The sequence below is a fragment of the Lynx rufus genome, unplaced genomic scaffold (genome assembly GCF_022079265.1).
Source record: "Lynx rufus isolate CCGP_SWC_20201006 ecotype Redwood Valley unplaced genomic scaffold, mLynRuf1.p SCAF_1, whole genome shotgun sequence".
Lineage (NCBI taxonomy): Eukaryota > Metazoa > Chordata > Mammalia > Carnivora > Felidae > Lynx > Lynx rufus.
In genome coordinates this window covers 137,672,628-137,695,711 of record NW_025814823.1, presented here as the reverse complement: position 1 = coordinate 137,695,711, position 23,084 = coordinate 137,672,628, and the positions used below count along the sequence as shown (strand labels likewise).

The 23,084-nt window shown below is 35.2% G+C and overlaps 1 protein-coding gene across 3 annotated transcripts in view; it reads right to left on the bottom strand.

Annotated features, from left to right (window-relative positions):
- The window catches only part of FCHO2 (FCH and mu domain containing endocytic adaptor 2), a 121,162-nt gene that overhangs the window by 79,697 nt on the left and 18,381 nt on the right, over nt 1-23,084 (bottom strand). For all 3 annotated transcript variants that reach the window (XM_047087868.1, XM_047087860.1, XM_047087877.1), the window contains exons 3-5: nt 7,240-7,314; nt 3,766-3,907; nt 3,522-3,674 (exon numbers count right to left, since the gene is read on the bottom strand). In XM_047087868.1, coding sequence (XP_046943824.1) covers nt 3,522-3,674; nt 3,766-3,907; nt 7,240-7,314 — 370 coding nt within the window. The remainder of the gene's footprint in view (nt 1-3,521; nt 3,675-3,765; nt 3,908-7,239; nt 7,315-23,084) is intronic.

The window sequence follows — 23,084 nt, the reverse complement described above, 5'->3', positions numbered from 1 at the left end:
AGGCATCAAAATATACATATTCTTCTGGAACTTTGCTTTTCTTGCTCAGTATTATACTTTTTAGATTCACCCAAGTCAATGTTAATTCATGTCATTCTAGCTCACTTTTTTTTCTTTTTGGCTTTTATGATAAACATTTTAAAGCACACAAAAGAAGTGTGGAGTGTACTGTACTCCAGGAGTGTACAAAAGGAGTGTAATGTACTCCATTAACCTATCACATAACTTCAAGATTCCATCCATTCTTCCCCCTCCAACATTTTTTTTTTGCTAGAATATTTTAAATCCCAGATCTACTATTTTACCCTATATAATTTACTTGAACTGAATAGTCCCATTATATAAAAAAGTCTTCTGTTGCTAAACACTAACAGTGTTTTAAATAATAATTTTTTTCAATTTGAAAATCAAACTATTATTAGAAGTCTAATTCATTTATACATATTATGGTTTAGGTATATTTGACCTTCTTCCAACTTATGTCGATCTTTCTGCCTACCATTCTTTTTTTCCCATATCCTCCTTCCTTTCCTTATCAATAAATTTTAATATCTTTTTGCCATTTTTAAAAGATTTAAAATATACTTCAGTCCTTTTAGAAGTTATGTTTAATGTACACAGTCAATTACTACTAACTCTAACAGACCATTAACTTATAAAATACATCATCCTCTTGTGTACCATTAAAATAGAAAAATGCTATCAACTAAAGCATAAAATAATGCTTTCTTATCACTTAAAATTCTAATTTTATGTTTCAAGACAGAGTGCACCCGAGCAAGTAGGGGAGAAACAGAGGGAGAGAGAGAAAGAATCCCAAGCAGGCTCCACATGCAGCACAGAGCCTGATGGGGTGCTCAATCCCACAAATGTGATATCATGACCTGAGCCAAAATCAAGAGCTGGACGCTCAACTGACTGAGCCAACCAGGCACCCCTAATTTTATGCTTTTAAAAGAGCTCTTTTAGACTTACTTAGGGGTACATTTTTATTCTATTACCACTCCTATGTGATACAGAATAAAAAGGAAGGCAAAAAGAATTAATTTTCTTGACATACTCCTAAATCTTCCTCATATTCAGATTTTGACCCTTCTCACTTGTTTTCCACTTGGGAGATTGCTGAGGTCTGTTTTTTCCCCATACAACATTATCCTCAATATCATCAAGATCATTATTGATATAGCACTTCTTAAAAATGCTCCATTATTATCTCCCAGTTTCTTCTAAACACTGGTGCTCACATTTTCTTAATCTTACCAGGTCTCAACAAATGATTTTTAGTCAATACCAGAACAATTCCTTCCACAAATGGTCTTAAGATATTCATCATCTTAAGTTGTACATCAAAATACTGCAGTTGTCCAATCATGCCACCAGGTACTATAACCAAGTTCACATAGGCAATAAAACTACACACAAAAGCCACCTCACCAACAGCAATTATATGATATCATCAATTGAAGATGTATTCTGACTTCAAAGATGTGAGAAAACAAGAAATACCTGGTAGCTTTTTTTCTAGTGCCTAGGTCTGCACAGACCTTTATGTAACTTGCTTAATACCAAGAATGTACTTTCAATCTGGGGACTCTTTTTTTTTTCTTTATATTTATACAGGCATATTTATTTTTTGTAAGTTTTTAATTCTAATTAACATGCAGTATTATATTAATCTGGGACTGCTGAATTTCTTCAGGTATGAAAAACTCTGAGCTATTAACTCTTCAAATATTACTAGACCACCATTCTTTCCATTTTTCTCCTGGAATTCACATTAGATGAATGTTGGTAACCTTTACTTCTCTGTATTATGGTCAATTCCCTCAGTACCATCTTCCAAATTCAGTCTCTGACTATATCAAGTTTAAAATCTGTATTCTCTAGTACTTTTTTTCAATAACCATATTCATTTTCAAGTTTTGTAATTAGCTGTTTTCCTATCTAGTAAATCTTATTCCATTATGACTCTATATTTCTTAATCTTATTTAATATTTTATATTCACTTTTCTCACTGAACATCCTCAACCACATAACATTTTGTTCTTTTGTTTTATAAATTTAAATTATATCTGCAGAGAATTCTTTTTTCTAATTGTTAAATTTATTGCTGTCTTAGTGTCAGATTTCTCAGATGGGCTTTAGAATTTTGGTTATTCGTTCATTTCCTCTTCTCTTTTTCTCTCTCCCTCCACAAGTGCTGTGTGACAGTTCCAGAGAATACAATGCATATGTTACCACCTAGAATTGTGTTATGTTCTATCCTTTGTGCCCACCCATCCCCACCAACAGTTTTCAGATTACCTCATGGCAGCTCTCCAAGGGCCCAATTTAGTCTTATCAAGTCTTACTTCCTTGGAAGAATATTGGGAATATGGCTAAAATAGTCATTAAATGATACCTTAGCTTGATTCGCACTCAAAATTGTGTCCATAAGTTCCCATCTTCCAATAAAGCTTTAGCCCTAGCCAGCAGCCCAAGAGTCTTCTTTTTTCCTACCTATATAGCTTCACCCAGTGAGTGGGCTCCTTGTGCTTTACTGCAAATGGGGAACACACAGTCCCCTTTAGCACACAAGAGCTTGAAGTGCAACAAACCTGCAAAATCAATCTCTACAGGCCATTTTGGGTATCTGTCCCATTTCTGGTTCATAGAGATATTATTATTCTTTTTTGGACCCTGTTATTTTGTTTTCCCTTCTTGTATTTTATTCGTAATTGCTGTTGTCTGGAATGGTCTTTTAAACTAGTAACTTACTCTTATTCTTATCGCCCTCCCAATTTTTATTTATTACACATACATTAAAGGAAATCAGTTATGCCAAATTCCATCAACTGTTTTGATTTTTCCATATTCTCTCCTAGTTTCTGCCCATGTATGTACACTTTTATAATTATTATAATTGCTATAATATAGTTACAATTTGGTTTTCTTTTTTTACTGAATATTTCAAATACTTTAAAAACCTTTCAAAATTATCACTCCCTATGGCTCATTCCTAAATGAGATACAACACATCAAACAAGTGAATGGTTAAACTGTTTTGAAAGGGGGAAAAATCTACTTTCAATTAAAATGCGAGTGGGGGAAAGGGTTGTGGTTTACCGCACTACCTCATAAATGTCTTCAAAGTCAGCAATAAATCACCCACAACACATATTTTAAAGCTTATCTTCAAGTATCTATGCCTTTCTAAATATACCACTCTTGCCTCAAAAAAAATTTTACCTCACTGTTAAACCTGACACCAAGCAGTATCTTATCAATTATCTTATAAAAATATCTTACAAATGTCAATGACATAGATATCATTCCTTTTTAAGTATTTGCTAATCTATTTACTATACACAACATATTCTGCAAACCCAGTTCTGTTTCACTTAGGTAAATCACTAACACTCAGTGTCACAGTGTCTTCATCTTTAATATGAGGTCATTCTTAAGTGTCTGAAGATCAAATGCAGTCTTATGTTTGAAAGTGCTTTGAAACCACAGAGATATTATTTTTTATTACAATTACCTTTTCTATTTCTCTTTGTGTAGCTCCTTCCTTTTTCAAACGTTCTTGTTCTACACACTTGGCATTGTAATTTTCCTTGGATTTCTGAAGGGCCTGAGTTATGCTCTGAATGGCTTGAACAGCTTCCAGAGTTCCTGCAACCTCTTCTTTAGTCTGTATGGTATGAAATGATTCATCAAAATGATCAAACTGTAAAGCACTCAATATCTGATCGATCAATCCTTTAGCAGGAAAAAAGTGATACCTTTTTATGAGATTTTACTTGTTCTTCTCCATACTTCTGAACTTCCTTTATTAATTCTTGTAATTTTCTAACAAGATCCAAGTGACAGTTTGCTAATTTCTCTGTAGATGTTTTGAACACATCCCACACTGGTGCAAATGTTCTAAGGGAAAGAAAGTACAGGAATTATTTAATAAAAGAAAAAAAAAGTTTAAGGCTCCAAAACAGAACCAACAGAAACAATATTATGTTCAGCAATTTTAATTATGCAAAATAGGAAATTAAAATAAATCATAAATGAAATGATTGGCAGACTGATGCTGATTTTTTAATCCATGGTTAATTAAAATAGTTTTGGACCTCAGTCGGGTACACAGAAATCAGTTAAATATTTATCAGAGGTCTGGCCATGGCTCTCTATTAACCACATCATACTATTTTCTGAGTTGATTTGGTTAGACTTGTCTATTATAAAATTAACTTGTTTCCAAATTTTAATTTTTGACTACTTAGTGTTCATCTAAAATGTCTCATCAAAAATAAAAGTTCCTCTGGGACACCTAGGTGGCTCAGTTGGTTAAGCATCTGACTTCAGCTCAGGTCATGATCTCACCTATTATGGATTCGGGCCCCATGTCAGGCTCTGTGCTGACAGCTCAGAGCCTGAAGCCTGCTTCAGATTCTGTGTCTCCCTCTCTCTCTGCCCCTTCCCCATTCGTGCTGTTTCTCTCTCACACACACAAATAAACATTAATAAAAAAAATTTTAATAAACAAAAGTTCCTTTGATTTCAAACATGCAAAAGTCAAATTCACAGGATTTTTTAAGATTAGTCACCTTAATAATCATTTGAAAATATTTTAGAACTGTTAACCTGAAATCTTATTTCAGATAATTTTATCTGCATACTTTAAAAAACACTAACACAGTCCCTTTCTAGTACAGGATACGTGATGCAAGACATACTTTCCTACCACTTTTTCTCAATACTGAGAATTTAGTATTTTCAGTACATTCAAGTATGTCCAAAAGTTACTACATTATTGCATCCTGGATAGTACAGTATTTAGGATGTCAATGGTTAGCTTAAACCAATTTAGTCAATAAGGAATGATCTACAGATAATTTTACCCTATGTTTTCCTCAAGTACTTCCTAAGATATTTTCAACAGCACCTGTTCTACTCTATGACAAAACTTCTAGAAAACAAATAGCAGCACACAGCAAGAGGGTAAAGAAATAAATTACTTATCCTATTATGTACATTTCCTACCAATTATTACATTTCAAATTATTACATTTCCTACCCAGTAGGAATGCTAACACATAATGATCATTTTAAGCAATAATAAAAAAGTTCAAACAGGAAAATTAACATGCTTAGAATAAGGCTGTTCCGATTAGATTTCAACTTAAACTTTAAAATCTAATCAGCTGGCAAGGAGTTAAAAGGGGGAGTTTGAGAATAAAAACAGACAACTGAAAATTATCCACTCACTACAGCACCAAAATACATATATATCACTTCATGTAAACCTGATACATGGTAGTCCGGACTGGACAAAGCAGAAAGATGGGAGTGTACCTTTACCAAAGGATTCTTTACACTGTAAAGGGGTTCAACATAAGATTTCTTTAAATACAGGTTTCCTTAAGGAATGTCAAATTTCTTTACATTTTAAAAGTTTGATATACAAACCTTTTTTTCTGGTCAAGTAATATATATTAATATATAATAAGCAGTAAGAAAGAAAACTGACAAGTCCAAAGTATTTTTAAATGCAAAAAAAAATAAAGAGAAAATTCAATTGCTTAAATATCCATCAGTAAAATACTAATATTTAAAATATTTATGATCTTAAGTAATGACACTAACACATAAAATATCATCTATTATTTATGAGCACACATTCCAAAGACAGAAATGTTGTCAATATCTTATCCAGAAACACAGTTGAAGTTAATTCATGTTTTTTGTATCTTCCACCTGACAACTAAAAATAGGGTAGAATTTCCGATAATAAAACCACAACCAACTGTTTAAAGCCAGCTTCTGCTATTCCAGTTACTTTCTAGCCCTTCTACAATGGTAAATAAATAAATAATGTTTTAGAAGCATGTCAACATAAAGGCTTTAGAAAAAGGAAGCTGCCAGAAAAGTGATGTATCAAGGGAGTGGGGGGTGGGAGAAAGAATTGGAAGACAACTGGAAGAAAAACAACACTAGATGGTCATCAACTAACAGTCCCCACTCTCCTCTGGGTGAAAAAGGTAGCAGCTCCCCAGCCTTCCTAGCCATAGTACAGGGCTACAGAAGGTCCTCTTAGCTGCAACTATCAACACTTAATATAATGGACAGTGTCACCATGATGAGGATGAACTGAGAGTACAACTCTCTACCTAGGCCACAATTTAGCAAGATTTTCATTTAAACTCATTCAACCACACAAAAGAATATTTTCATTCTTAACCAGTTTTTTGGTTCAGGGAACCATTTGTGAATCTAATAGATGGTATAAACCCTCTTCATTAAGCACTGGGTGTTGTATGGAAACCCATTTGACAATAAATATCATATATTGAAAAAAAAAACCCTCTTCATCAAAAATATGAACTAATACCTATTAAAATTTCAGGGGATTCACAGGTGAATTACTTGTTAAATTATCTTAAAGTATAGCCTTTCCCCAATTCTTAGATAATTAAAAAAGATTAAATATTCCTCCCAGGGTTTTTGTGGTATAAATTATACAATATCTCCTCCCAGAACTACTAAAGCCATGTAGCGTATCTTATTTAAAATGAATTCTTATTTTTTTTTAAGTTTATTTATTTTTGAGAGAGAGAGAGAGAGCACAAGCAGGGGAAGGGCAGAAAGAGAGAGAGACACAGAATTTGAAGCAGGACCCAGGCTGCGAGCTGTCAGCAAAGAGCCTGACACAGGGCTTGAACTCACGAAATGTGAGATCATGACCTGAGCCATAGTCGGGATTTAACTGATTGAGCCACCTATGCACCCCTAAAATGTATTCTTAATATTCATTTTTCAAAGAACACATTTTCTCACCACAAATTTTTAAGAGAAATATTTAATAGTCTATAAAATCATGAGACCTTTTTAATAAATTTTAATCATTTCAGTCAAGTTTAAGTGAGTTTGTAAAGATCGCTATTCAACATAATTTAAGTGAACTTACAGAAAACTAGAATAACCATGCACAATACATAACATGTATGATCTCAAAATTATACTACCAAATGACTAAGTAGTTAAATAAAGGGGGAAAATGGGTTTCATTTACTTAGACTGCATTAACTGATTAGTTCAATTCTATTTTCTATTAAGTCAAGAATATATTCATATACAAAAACATTTTTCAGTACATTACATATTATTATATTTACCAACAATTAATCTTCAATAAGAACCTAACATTCTCAAGAACTGTACCTAAATCAACATTGAAAAAGAGTTTTTCAAAGACATTAACTCACCCAAGCTGTGAATAGTTGCTTGCGGATTTTGCTAGTTTTGTCATTGACCTGGAGTATGCTTCTTCTATTGTAGCTCTGTTAAATCAAATTTCCGTATGATAAGAGCTCTCAAACACAGAAAAATTATCAAAATACAATTAAAACTGTATAAACAAAAAACTCAAATATATATTAAAAATAAGTAGGTACTGGAGCACCTGGGTGGCTCAGTCGGTAGAATATTCTATTCCTGATCTTGGGGTTGTGAGTTCAAGCCCCATGTTGGGCACAGAGCTTACTTAAAAATAAACAAATACGTGGTCATAAATTTCAGGCCTATCCTTAAATGCCCTTTGAGCACATATATTTAAAGAACTGGTCTGGTATAGAACTAAAAAAATTTGTATCCCAAAAATTAAATGAAATCATTACTCTTTTTATTTTAACGTATCAGTGGTTATTTGAACGACAAGTACAACAGCACTGCTTCTTGACTGTCTCTCTTTATTTCTGTGTAAACTAATTCAGTGTGAAAGTCATTTTCACTTAATACTTCTCTAGTATAGTTAATATAGATTTATTATTCTTTAATACTGTGATTTCACTATTATGCACATTTAATAGAACAAAAGATTGATGACTGTGATTTGGACAAGCCAAACATAAGTTATCAAGGCTTAATCTATTTTGTGATTAAATCTAAAACACTAATAAATAAGTATTTCACGCTAAAAAACTGTGTTTTATGGGGCACCTGTGTGGCTCAGACAGTTAAGCGTCTGACTTCGGCTCAGGTCATTATCTCCAGTTCATGAGTTCAAGCCCCACGTCAGGCTCTGTGCTGACAGCTGGATCCTGGGGCCTGCTTCAGATTTTGTGTCTCCCCCTCTCTCTGCCCCTCTCACACTCTGTCTCTGCCTCTCAATAATAAATAAACGTTAAAAAAATTGTTTTAAAAACTGTGTTTTATATAACCACTAATTTAGCATATAGGATTTTAGGCTTTAAAAAAAATCAACCAAACCATTAAGTATGGAAGAAAACAATTATTCCCTTAAACACATAATCTCAAATACAAAATATGAGACTGTATTGGCCTTCTTAACACTAGAAAAGTTAAGTTTTGTCTTATCTCTCCCACAATTACCCTGTCCCTTCTCTATCTGTGCAACCTGTAACAGTGAAATAATCTACAAAACACCAAAGACCTTCCATCTACTTTGACAGGTTCAACTAACTTTTTTTTTTAAATGTTTATTTACTTTGAGAGAGAGAGAGTGAAAGCAGGGAAGGGACAGAGAGAGGAGAGAATCTCAAGCAAGTTCTGACCCATCAGTGCAGAGCTTGACATGCAGCTTGAACTCACAAACTGTGAGATCTTGACCTGAGCTGAAACTAAAAGTCAGTCACTTAACCGAATGAGTTGCCCAGGTGCCCTGAAACTTTCTGCTTTTAATGTCCAAATCCAGATCTCCACACTGTTCTTACATCAAACCATCAATTTAATATCTAAATGTCTCAAGCATAACCCTACTTAGGTACCTTAATCCCCTCAAACTCAGAATATTCAAACTAAGCTTATCTTCAAACTCTTCCCCAGCGCCCTGCTCACAAAAACCAGCTAACAAAAAGGAACTATTATTAGTAATTGCCTCTCACTGATGGGACTGTGACTTTTTTTTTTTTCTCCTTTAAACTTCTGTGTGTCTTTTCAATATACTATATCACAGGGGCAGTACTTTGATCATCTAGAAAGAGTTAATACAGAAAAAAAAATATTACTATCTCAATGGATAAGGTCAACAGCACAAAAAAGTGATTCAATCTCCAGCAATAGTAAACTGATACAAAAAAACCTCCTGATGAGGAAAGCCAGAAAAATATGGAGAAAGGGGGCTAAAAGGCAACAGAAGCTAAGGAGGCAGTTAAGACTCAGTAAGCCAAAAGGGCCCCTGGGTGGCTCAGTCAGTTAAGCGTCCAACTTTGGTTCAGGTCATGATCTCATGGTTTGTCGAGTTCGAGCCCCCTGCGTCGGGCTCTGTGCTGACAGCTCAGAGCCTGAAGCCTGCTTCAGATTCTGTGTCTCCCTCTCTCTCTGCCCCTCCCCACTCACACCTTCTCTCTCTCTCCCTAAAATAAATAAACATTTAAAAAAATAAAAAGAGCAATGAGTAAGCCAAGATTTAAGAGAAGGCTATCCGGAAAAGTAAGTCAGATATGTCGGTCAGCTTTTCCCTGGGGGGCATCTAGAAGCAGCAGCTGAGACTGAGAAGTGGAGCAGAGTTGAAAAACTCACAGAGCAAGGGAGACAAAACTAGATTGAGACTCGCCAAAGATGTTAAGCATGGGAAATCCCATACCCTTTGAGACTCAAAGAGTAAGGATGAATGTTTAGTAGGCAAGTTCTCAAAGGGACTGCAAACCATACCTTTTCAAACCTTGATATTGGATCCTGTATGGATGTCTTAACATACATTCATAAAACCATCAGGCAAATATGACAAATGAAAACCAGGAGGAACAAATGAGCAATGTTTCAAATGCTGAGATTACAAAGCTTGGACTTTATGAGTTTATGTATTATGTTCAAGGAGACAGTACATTAAATCAAAAATTTCAATAGAGAAACGGAAATCATTTTTAAAAAGTAAAGGAAATCATAGCAAATTTGAGAAAAGATACAAATTCTGTATCTGAAAAATGTAATATCAAAAATTAGTATCTCAATGGATGGGGTTAAACAGCAGATTCAATACACTATAATGAGTATAAATAAACCAGAAGAGGGATGAGAAGACTCTATCTTGGTATAAAGCTCAGAGAGACAAAAGAATGGAAAACAGAAGAGAAATAGAAGAATGGAAAACAGAAGGACAAAGGACAAAGTAAAAAACTCTAACATATGTGTAAAGGGGAAAAAATGGGTCAGAAGAAATTATTTTCAGAGATAATAACGGACAATTTTCCAAAACTGACAAAAGGTTTCAAACCACAGATCCAAGTAGCCCAACAAACCCTAAGAGGATAAATAAAAAGATATGTACATCTCATCACATAGTAAAACTACATCTACACCTAGTCATAGTAAAACTGCTGAAAATTAAAGACTAAAAGATTTTAAAAGCAGCTAAACACTTCCAACCACTGAATGTTACCTCTAAAGAAGCAATAATCACTGATAGCTGACATCTCAACAGTAGATACTAGAATGATCTTTAATTTTTTTTAAAATCCAGTGAAACACAAAACTGAAACTCCTAGGAAAAGCATAAGAAAACCTAAGAAGACCTTGGATATGATGTCTTAGGTACTGTCTTTTTAGATAAACAAAGATAAAATCTATGACAGAAATCAATGATAAGGTGGACTTCATTAAAATTAAAAACTTTTGCTCTGTGAAAGACAATGTCAAGAGAAAGAAGTCATAGGCTGGGGGAAACTATTGGCAAAAGACACCATGTGAAAAAGGACTGTTATCTCAAATACACAAAGAACTCTTAGAATAATATGATTAAAAAATGGGACACAGACCTTAACAGACATCTCCCTAAAAAAAGATATACAGTTGGCAAATAAGCATATGAAAATATGCTAGAGATCATGTCATCAGGAAAATAGAAATTAAAACAAGATATGACTACATACCTATTAGAAGGACTGAAGTCTGAACCACTGAGAAAACCAAATACTGGCAAGGATGTGGAGCAAAGGAATTCTCATTCATTGCTGACAGAAATGCAAAATGATACAGCCACTTTGGAAGACAGTTTGAGGGTTACTTATGAAACTTAACATACTCTTACTACATAATCCAGCAATGGAGTTCCTTGGTATCCATCCACCCAAAGGAGTTGGAAACTTAAGTTTACACACAAAACCCGCACACAGATGCTTACAGCAGCTTTATTCATTACTGCCAAAACTTGGAAGCAAACAAGATATCCTTTAGTGGGTAAATGGATAAACTATGATACATCCAAACAATGGAATATTATGCAGTACTAAAGAGAAATGAGCTACTAAGCCATGAAAAGACAGAGGCACTTTAAATGCATGTTCCTAAGTGAAAGAAGCCAATCTGAAAAGTCTATTACACACTGTCTGATTTCAACTATATAACATCTGGAAAAGGCCAAACTATGAAAACAATACAAAAGAATGCAAAGAATTCTTAGCAAAGTCATAAATTCACAAATTCTACATAATACTGTAATGATGGATCTATGCCATTATCATGTGTCCAACCCATATAATGTACAATACCAAGAGTGAACCCCAAGGTAAAACAATGGACTTTGGGTGATTATGATGTGTCAATGCAGGTTCATCCTTGGTAAAAAATGTACCATTCTAGGGGATGGTGGGGAAATGGAGAAAACAGGTGAAGGGGAGTAAGAGGTACAAACTTCCAGTTATAAAATAAAAAGGTTATGGGTATGAGAAGTACAGCATAGGGAACAAGAGTCAACAATACTGGAAAAACTCTGTATGGTGATAGACTGTAACCACGCTTACAGTGGTGAGCTTTTTGTAATGTATGTAATTGTCAATTCACTATATTGTATGCCTGAAAGTAATACAAATTCATATGTCAACTATATTTCAATTAAAAATTTTAGAAGTCTTTTAAGGGGCGTCTGTGGCTCAGTCAGTTAAGCGCTCAACTCTTCATTTCAGCTCAGGTCATGATCTCACGGTTCATGGGTTCAAGCCCTGCAATGAGTTCTGTGATGACAATGCAGAGCCTGTTTGGGATTCTCTCTCTCTGTTCCTCCCCTGCTCACTCTCTCTCTCAAAAATAAATAATTTTTTTTAAAAAACCTTTTAAATATACCATTCTGGTAAATGATGTTGATGACAGGGGAGGCTATTTATGCATAAGTTAGGGCAGGGAACAAATGGGAAATCTCCATATTTCCTCTCAATTTTGTTGTAATCCTAAAGCTGCTCTAAGAAAAAAAAAACCTTACCAAAAAAAAAACCTGCCAACTAGAATCCAGTATCTAGCAAAAACATGACTGGAAATAAAAAACATTAATGAAATCATGGATCTAGGTGACAATCAATACTTACTAACATAATAAAACAGATATAACCAGATAATTATATGACTCCAGTGAAGTACACAACTCCACCTATGAAGTATTCTTGTCAAAATACTGAACTCAGTCTGATCAAGCTGCTAGGTTTAAATGACAATTTATAGGAAATGAGCAAAGAAAAATACTGAATAAAACTATGGATATGCAATTAGCATATTCCAGGATAGCGGACACTCTATAGAACAAAAAAATAAATCTGGTTTCTAAAATGAAATTAAAAATTATGAAGGTGATGGAGAGATAGACCTACAGATTAGCATTTGAAAAATCTCAAAAATCCTATCAACCAAACAAAATGTGTAAATCTTCGTGGGATCCTAAATGGAGGAAATCAACCACATGTACTGTGTGTATAAGACAACTGAGGAAAACAAAGCACTGACTGGATATTTGCTGATATTAAGAAGTTAATATATAATTTTAGATAACATATTGTGGTTATATTTTTTAAAAAGCTCTTTTTATTTTTTCTAAATACTAATGGATGAAATGTAATGTTTCTGAATCTGAGATTTGCTTCATATTTCTACAGATTTTTTTCTACAGATACATATGAAATACTAATGGATGTAACATAAGGTTTCTGAATCTGAGATTTGCTTCACAACAACTCAGTGGTATAAAACAGATGAAACAAGACTGGTTGTGTTTTGCTAAGTATTCATGCTCAGTGATTACAACATGAAAGCTCATTACATTAAGTTCATGACTTCTGAGTAAAGTTTTATATGTGTTTGAAGTTGTCGATAATAAAAAGTTTTTAAAATGAAGATAAAGATATGATCAGACTAATAAAAACTGAGAATTCATTAACAGAAAATACTCATTAAAAGAAATATTTAAGGGGCGCCTGGGTGGCTCAGTCGGTTGAGCGTCCAACTTCGGCTCAGGTCATGATCTCACAGTTTGTGGGTTCGAGCCCTGCATCAGTCACTGTGCTGATCGCTTGCTCAGAGCCTGCAGTCTGCTTCAGATTCTGTGTCTCCTTCTCTCTTTGCCCCTGCCCCACTCACGCTTTGTCTCACTTTGTTTCTCAAAAATAAATAAATGTAAAAAAATTTTTTTAAAGAAATATTTAAAACGTTTTAAAAAAATTTTTTTTTTTTTTACTGTTTATTTTTTATTTTTGAGAGAGACAGAGCATGAATAGGGGAGGGGCAGAGAGAGAGAGGAGACACAGAATCTGAAACAGGCTCCAGGTTCCGAGCTGTCAGAAGAGAGCCCGACATCGGGCTCGAATCCATGAACTGTGAGATCATGACCTGAGCCGAAGTCGGACGCCCAACCGACGGAGCCACCCAGGCGCCTCTAAGATGTTTTTAAAACAGAAGTGAAGGGGCACCTGGGTGGCTCCGTCGGATGGGCGGCCAACTTTGGCTCAGGTCATGATCTCGCGGTCCATTAGTTCGAGCCCCGTGTCGGGCTCTGTGCTGACAGCTCGGAGCCTGGAGCCTGTTTCAGATTCTGTGTCTCCCTCTCTCTGACCCTCCCCCATTCATGCTCTGTCTCTCCCTGTCTCAAAAATATATTAAACATTAAAAAAAAAAATTTAAACAGAAGTGAAAAAAGAGAAAAAGGAAAAATTATCAGAGAAAAAGTAAATAATTGTAATAAATCTAAATAATGACCATCCAAAATACTAAGAATACAGAAGAATAAAATATGTAACAATCTGATTTGAATAAATCAGCTGGATGAGATATTAGAAAATATTTTCTAAGTTACAGCTAATTTTATTAGATGACTAATAATATCATTCTTCTTTAAGTCCTTAGGTATTAGAGATACATATAAAAAAAGTATCCATGAACATAACAATTTGATGCTAGGGAAATGGTTTAAGCAAGACTAGTAAAATAGCAAAAATTGCTGACACTATATTAGAGTTCATTATTTAGTGGTTTATATATTTAATGCATTTTGTACTAAGTTTGAATTTTTCCATAATAAAAAGTTAAAGAAATGTATTTCCACAATAAAAAAAAAAGTTTTTAATGGAAAATTTTCAATGTTCATAAGACAAAGTTAAACACATACACACAAATGTCCTATGAGGCATTAAGTCAGGACGTGATAGTATTCTAAGGTTCCGACATTTTCAGAAAGAGGGTAAAAGGATCAATTATTATTATAAGTTAACAGCTCAATTAAGTATGTTATAATCTCTAGGATAACTAATAAAAGAACAGTAGAAGAGGGTTTTACTTCTAAGCTAATAAAAAAAAACAAGAATTAAAAAAAAAAAAAAAAACAGGCCAAAAGGCAAGAAAGAGGAGGAAAAAATACCAAACAAGTAAGACAAATAGCAAATACTAAAATAACACAGAGTTTGGCAATCTACAATACCATCAACCAAATATGGCCCATTTTTGTCCCCATAAAGTTTATTAGCACAGCCAAGCACATTTATTTACATGTTGGCTATGACTACTTTTGTACTAAAATGGCAGAGCCGAATACCTGCAACAGAGATCAGATGACACACAAAGCCTAAAATAGTGACTTTCTGGACCTCTACATAAAAAGTATGACAACTTCTGGGACAACAGATTTGAACCCAACTATATCTGCAATTCTACTGTATGTTACAGACTAAATGCTCCAATTAAAATAAAGACTGTCAAAGTGCCTTTAAAAATAAGAAACACAACTACACCACAAGAAAACAGCAAAGAAAAGACATATATCATGCAAACACTCACCAAAAGCAAACTGATGACCCTACAAAAACAAAGTAAACTTCAAGGCAAAAAACAATGTCACAGATATAAAGGACACTTCATAATGATAAAAAGTGCAGTTCATCCTGAAGATGTAATAGTTTTAAATTTGTACCAACCCAGAAAATCTAAAGACATTTTTTCAAAGAAGACATACAGATGACCCAGACACATGAAAAGATGCTCAATACTACAAATCATGAGAGAAATGCAAATCAAAATCACAGTAAGACACTACCTCAAATCAGTCAGAATAGGTAATATCAAAAACAAAAAATAAACAAAAAAACAAGAAACACATGTTAGCGAAGATGTGGAGAAAAAGAAACCCTAATGCACTGTTGGTAGGAATGTAAATTCATGCAGTCCCTGTGGAAAATATTATAGAGGTTCCTCAAAAAATAAAATACCATACAATCTAGTAATTCTACTACTGGGTATCTACCCAAAGAAAATGAAAACACTAACTTGAAACACTAACTTGAAAAGATATATGTACCCTTATGTTTACTGCAGCATTATTTACAATAGCCAATATATGGAAGCAACCTAAATGTCCACTGATAGATAAAATGGATAAAGAAAATGTGGGAAGGAAGGAAGGAAGGAAGGAAGGAAGGAAGGAAGGAAGGAAGGAAAAGATAATTACTCAGAATGAGTAATCTTGCCATCTGCAACAACATGCATGGACCTAGAGGGTATTACACTAAGTGAAATAGGTCAGACAAATACCATATGGTTTCACTTATATGCAGAATCTAAAGAACAAAACAAAGAACAAGCAAACAAAAACAAAAACAGACCTATAAATACAAAGAACAAACTGATGGCTGCTGGAGGGAAGGGATGGGGAGGAATATGGGTGAAGGAGAGTGGGAGGTACAGGCTTCCAGTTATGGAATGAATAAGTCATGGGGATGAAAGGTACAGCATAGGAAATATAATCAACAGTACAGTAATAGCACTGTATAATGATAGATGGTAGCTAAACTTGTAGGCATAGCATAAAGTATACAGTTGTGAAATACCTATGCTATACACCTGAGGCTAATGTTAACATTGTGTGTCAACTATACTTCAATAAAAAAAAAAAGAATTTGGAGGCGTCTGGGTGGCTCTGTCAGTTAAGCATCTGACTTTGGTTCTGGTCATGATTTCAAGGTTCCATGAGTTCAAGCTCCACATCGGCTCTCTGCTGTCAGTGCAGAGCCCACTTTGGATCCTATCTTCCTCTCTCTGCTCTTCCCCAGCTCACATGAACATGCTATCTCCCAAAAATAAACATTAAAAAAAAATTAAAAAAAAAAAAAAAAAAGAATGGGGCGTCTGGGTGGCTCAGTAGGTTAAGCGTCCAACTTCAGCTCAGGTCATGATCTCAGTCTGTTGAGTTCAAGCCCCATGTCAGGCTCTGTGCTGACAGCTCAGAGCCTGGAGCCTGCTTCAGATTCTGTGACTCCTTCTCTCTCTCTGCCTCTCCGCCTCTCACACTCTGTCTCGCTCTCAAAAATAAACATTTAAAAAAATAAAAAAATAAAAAAAAAGATTTTGTAGCCCCCTACTAACATGCCTCAAATACATTAAGCAAAAATTGACACAACTATATGAATACACAGAAATATCACAATCAGAATGAGATTTTCCATATAACTCTCTCAGAAATTGATAAAACAAGCAGGATAAAAAAATAAAACCCAGTAGGGATGTATTACAGTTGAACAACAGAATGCACAAACTTACCCTAACAAATACATATAGACAACAAATGCAAAATACAGTCTTTTCAGGTATATGCAGATATTTACCAATACCGACTCTATCCTGGTCCATAACCCAAGTGTGAACAAATTTCCAAATGCTGAAATCATACAAAGGATGTTCTCTAACCACATGTAATTAAGCATGAGCTAGACTATACCTTTAAAATCATCACATATTTGGAAATTTAAAAACATACTTCTAGTGGTGCCTGGGTGGCTCAGTTAGTTAAGAATCTGACTCTTGATTTCAGCAGAGGTCATGATTTCATGATCATGAGATTGAGACCCATGTTGGGCTCCATGCTGGGTGTGGAGCCTGCTTAAGAATCTCTCTCCCTTTCCCTCTCCAGTGCTCAAGCTGTCTCTCAAAAACAAAAATAGTAACAAAAACAAACAATATAAATATATATATCACATACATATTTATTTATATATTCTAAATAACCCAGGGAGGCAACGAAGAAAGCACATTATCTTTAAATTCTTTAATCTTTAAAATATCTTTAAATTAAATATAATGAAAATCCTATTACTCAAAACTCGTGAAGCATAACAAAGCAATGCTTCAGGGAAATTTACAGATTTAAATGACTATATCAGAAATGAAAAAAGGTTGGGGCACCTGGCTGGCTCAGTCAGTGGAGCATGGGAGTCTTGATCTCAGGGTTCGGAGTCTAAGCCCCACATTAAGTGAAGAGATTATCTAAAAAAATTAAATCTTGGGGCACCTGGGTGGCTCACTCAGTTAAGCGTCCAAATCGGCTCAGGTCATGAACTCGCTGTTCGTGAGTTTGAGCCCCACGACGGGCTCTGTGCTGACAGCTGAGAGCCTGGAGCCTGCTTCACATTCTGTATCTCCCTCTCTCTCTCTGCCCCTCCCTGGCTCATGCTCTGTCTCTGTCTGTCTGTCTGTCTCTCTCTCTCTCAGGAATAGACATTTAAAAAATAATCTTAAAAAAAGTAAAAATGGTTGAAAATCATTAAGTCACACATCTATGTCAAAGTTAGAAAAAAAACAGCAAACTGAATACAAAGTCAAAAGAGATAAGGAACACAAAGTTAATGAAATAAAAAACAAATATTCAAAAAGGATCGACAAAATAGTTGCTTCTTTATAAAAACTTTTAAAACCAACAAGTGACAAAGGAGACTGATAAAATCCAGAGAAGGTACAAATAACTGATGTCAGGAATGAAAAGGGGACATCTAGTACAGATCCATCAGATATTTAAAAGGTTTACAAAACAGGGGGCCTGGCTGGCTCAGTTAGTTAAGTGGCCAACTCTTGATTTCTGCTCAAGTCATGATCTCGCAGTTCATGAGATCAAGCCCCACAGCAGGCTCTGTGATGAAAGCATGGAACCTGTTTGGGATTCTCCCTCTCCCTCTGTCTGTCCCTTGCTCATGCTCTTTCTCGAAATAAATAAGCATTTTTTAAAAAAACAAAAATAAAACAGTTCATAAAAGGATATTAAGAATAAGGTTTTGGGGCACCTGGGTGGCTCAGCCACAGTTAAACATCCAACATCAACTCAGGTCATCATCTTGCAGTTTATGAGTTCCAGCCCCACGTCAGGCTCTGTGCTGACAGCTCAGAGCCTAGAGCCTGCTTTGGATTCTGTGTCTCCCTCTCTCTCTGCCCCTCCCCTGCTCATACCTCTGTCTCTCTCTCTTTCTCTCAAAAGTAAATAAACATAAAAAAAAAAAGAATAAGTTTTTGCCTATAAATTTGAAAGCATAAATGAAAAAAATTCCTTAAAAATATAACTTATCAAACTCACAGAAGAACTAGAATATCCAAAGAGTCCTGTAACTATTCAAGAAATTACATATGTAATTGAAACCTTCCTATAAAGGTGATTTCAAGTCCCAGTGGGTCTACCAGCAAAGTTAATGAAACACATAAAGAAGAAACCATAATCTGCCACATATTTTTTTCAGAAAAAAAAAAAAAGATGTATACTCCCCAACTCATTTTATAAGGCCAACAAATCTTAATACCAAAACCTAAGAAAGATAGTTAGATAAAGGGAATTATTCAGGCCAAATTCAATCACAAATATAGATAATAAAATCCTAAATAAAATAGCAAACTGAACCACCAATATACAAAAATGATAATACATCTCCACCTAGTTGAGTTTATATGAGGAATGAAAAGTTAGTCTAACATTCAAAATTCAATGTGGGGCGCCTGGGTGGCTCGGTCAGGAGAGCATGCAACTCTTAATGTTGGGGTTGTGAGTTTGAGTCCCATGCTGGGTGTAGAGATTACTTTAAAAAAATAAAATAGGGGTGTCTGGGTAGTTCAATTGGTTGAACGTCTGACTCTTGGTTTTGGCTCAGGTCACAATCTCACAATTTTGTGAATTCAAGACCTGTGCAAAGCTCTACACTGGCAGCACAGAGCCTGCTTAGGATTCTCTGTCTCCCCCTCTCTCTGCACCTCCCCTACTCGCCCTATCTCTGTCTCTCTAGAAAACAAATAAATAAAAATATAAAAATAAAACAAAATCTTAAAAAAAAATTCAGTGTAATTCAGATTTTAACAAGAGAGGGAAAGAAAGAAAGAAGAAAAACATACCGCATCAATGGATACAGGAAAAGTATCTGACCAAATTCAACATCCATGCAGAATTAAAAAAGAAAGAAAGAAAGAAAAACCTTACAAAACAATATAAACAAGGAAATTCCTATAATCTGATTAACAGTAGAGAAAAAAACAGAATAAATATATCATATTTAAGAGTGAAATGTGAGACTGGGAATAATAAGACAAGGACACCTGCCATTTCCATTTCTATTCAGCATTATACCTAAAGTATTAGCCAGTATGAGAAGTCAAGAAAAATAAAAAAAGGTATAAGGATTGGAAAGGGAGATGTAAAACTGTCATTTGTACAAGATGACTGTACACATAGAAAATCCAAAACAATCTACAGATAAATTATCAGAATAAGCAAGAATTACCAGGTTACTAGACACAAAATCAATACATAAAAATCAAGGGCATTTATATATAAATTTGTAACACCTTACCAACAAACTGCATCCCCCCAAAATATATAAAAATTCCTTCAATTTATTTTTTAAAAGGGGGAAAAAACTAAAAAGATATACAAGTCATGAACAGGGACTTCATAAAAGAAAATGCAAATGACCAATGAACATATGAAAGGATGCCAAGCTTATTATTCATCAGGGAAATGCATTTTAAAACCACAGTAAGATACAGGTATCCCCCACTATCCAAAAGTAAAGCCTTCTGAGGAAACGTTTCATAAGCCAAATGGCATAAAGCAAGAAACAATTACCATCAATTTATATGGAAATTATTTTGAGCTTTCCCAGACCCCAAAAATAACCTCTCTTAGGCTCTTCTGATACTGTAGGACACATCTTGCTAACAGATGCACAAAATAAATTGAAATAAAGTACAGATGCTCAAAGACACAGTTCAACACTATGGCAGCTTGATGCTGAGATGCTGAGTAAAGGTCCCGGGAAAGGAGCTTGGCAGTGCCACCCTCACTGTGCACACTGCTTCCTTATGGAAGGAAGGACTCACTGCAAAACAAACACCGAACGCTATGTTCGCATTTTGCCATTTTTTGTAACAACAAAAATCCTCTTCGAATTTTTCTTGGGTTAGCAAAAACAGGTACTAACGTACGTCTTTCATAAAAGCCAACTGGCATAACACAAGCTTCTGAAAAGTGGGGGATACCTGTACCACTACTTATCCAATGATTCAAATTAAAAGACTGGCAATACCAAGTGGTGATGAGGACATGGAACGACTAGAACTCTGAAACAAGGCTGCTGCTGTTGTAAACTAGTACAACCACCTGGGAAAATTCTTTGGCATTACCTATTACAGTTAAACATACACATTACTCTATCACCTGGCAATTCTATTCCAGAGTATATACTTAATATAAAAATATGTATATGTATACCAAGACACATGTGCCAGAATATTCAAAGCAGTATCACTTGTAATAGCAAAAAGAACTGGAAACATCCCAAATTTCTGTCAATGGTAGTAGATACATTTTGGCATATTTAATACTACATGGCATTGCAAATGAATTAAACTAAACTCAGTACAAATTAATCTCATAAACATGCTGAGTGAACAGAAGACAAAATAACTACTACATGATTAAACTGATATAATTAATACAAAGTTCAAAAGATAGGTACAACTTCCTTTGACAGATGAATGGATAAATTGTGATATCTATAAATGGAGTACTACTCAACAGTAGCAAGGTATGAATGCAACTACATGGATCAATCTCAACATAATTATACTGAGTGAAAGTACTGGATAACAGACTATACCCTGTATGATTACATTCATATAAAATTCTAGAAATGGCAAACTAACCTAAATGTCAGAAGCAAATGAGTGGGTGTTTAGCAATGAGGGGGAGAGACAGGGGCAAGGAATTACAAAGGAGATGATGAATATGTTCACTACCTTGGTTGTGGTGATGGGTTTCATGAGTATGTGTATATGTCAAAATTTATCAAACTATACACTTCAAATATGCAGCATACTGTATGTTAATTATACTCCAATAAAGCTGTTGGAAAGAAGAGAGGAAGGACGAGGGTAGTAAGGGAGGAAGACAGGAAAGGAAGAAAGGAGCAAAGAGGAATACAAGAGGGAAGAAGGGAGCAAACCAGTAGGGAGGAGGGGCTGAGGGGAGGAGAGAAACTGAATGATTGACTTAGGAAATCAAACTTTCTGGGCCCCGATTTTCTTATCTCTAAAATGGAAGTGAAACTTTTGATAGTGAAAGGAGGTAACTAATGTATGCAAAATCCATACTGCACAGTATATGTTTATGTGTCTATCTTTTCTTCCTTCCTTTCTCGTTCACTCCTTCAAGAAATATGAGTATCTAATTATACCAGGCTCTGTACTAGGCACCAGGGTAAAGAAGAATACTACATACTTTTCCCTTTATAGGGAAACACAGAGACAAATTAAAAAATGAATCATTATAAAATGTTATAGATACTGCAAAGAGATATATGATGTTGAGAAATACTATAATAGGTATTTCTGACCTAGTCAGGGAAATGAGGAAAAGCATCTCTGGAGAAGTGACCACATTGCTCAGCTCTAAAGAACAGGTGTTAATTAGGCAAAAACAGGAATAAGCATGTATAAAGCCTGGACTGGAAGACGTCTTTCAATAAATGGCCAATGTCTCTGGAAAGGAAAGAATAAGGATTCTGGCATGAACTAAAGCTTGAAAGGTAGCTTGGGATCAGACCAAGATGTTGGCAGACTTACCTTAAGAGTAATGGGAAGATTTCTAAATCACTCAAACCAGAAAGGTAACAAACCTCATTGCAGTTTAGAAAAAGCACTCCAATTACAGTACAAAGAATAAGGTGCAGGGGAATAAGAACGAATGTAGACAGATCAAAGAGGAGCTACTGTTGGGGCGCCTGGGTGGCTCAGTCAGTTAAGCGCCCAAGTCTTGATTTCGGCTCAGGTCATGATCTCAACAGTTTGTGAGATTGAGCCCTGCGTTGGGCTCTGTACTGACAGCATAAGCCTGCTTGGGATTCTCTGTCTCTGCTCTTCCCCTGCTCATGCTCCCTCTCAAAATAAATAAACAAACTTAAAGAAGAGGAGAAAAAAAAAAAAAAAGAGGAGCTACTGTTGCAGTTCAGGCAACAATGACAGCTTGGATCAGGGCAGTAAAGTCAGAGATTTATTCTGTCAAAAAATCCTTACTTAGGGCCTACTAAGAGCCAAGCACTCTCCCAAGCTCAAGAGATGGAGTAATAAGCAAAAACAAAAAACAAAACAAAACCCCTGCCCTTGTGCCTTGTGGGATTTATATTCCAGAGGGGAGAGACAAATAAATAAGTAAAATATCACACACCTCATGGTTTTAAGTGCTATGAAGAAAACATTAAAGTAGGGAACTAGTGGAAAGAAGGGTTGGTTGTCTCACTGCCCAAAGAATCATAAAGGGATTAGATTCTGGACAAGAAATGGTAGATTCTGGACATCTTATGGTAACTGACATAAATAGGCTAAAAGGCCTGATGACAACTGCCCTGAATGTCTCAAAGTAGTTATAGTAGTGATGCAAATGTTGGGGGAAAAGGAAGGCCAGAGGACATGCCAGGAGATGCAGCATTCTGAGGCCTCTTCTTTACTCCTGCCAGTGATGTTGCAGAAGCTAGTGAAGGACAGTTTTATCCATAGCACTTAGAGCTTCTAGATTCTCTCTTACCTCCAAAAGAGAAGTGAA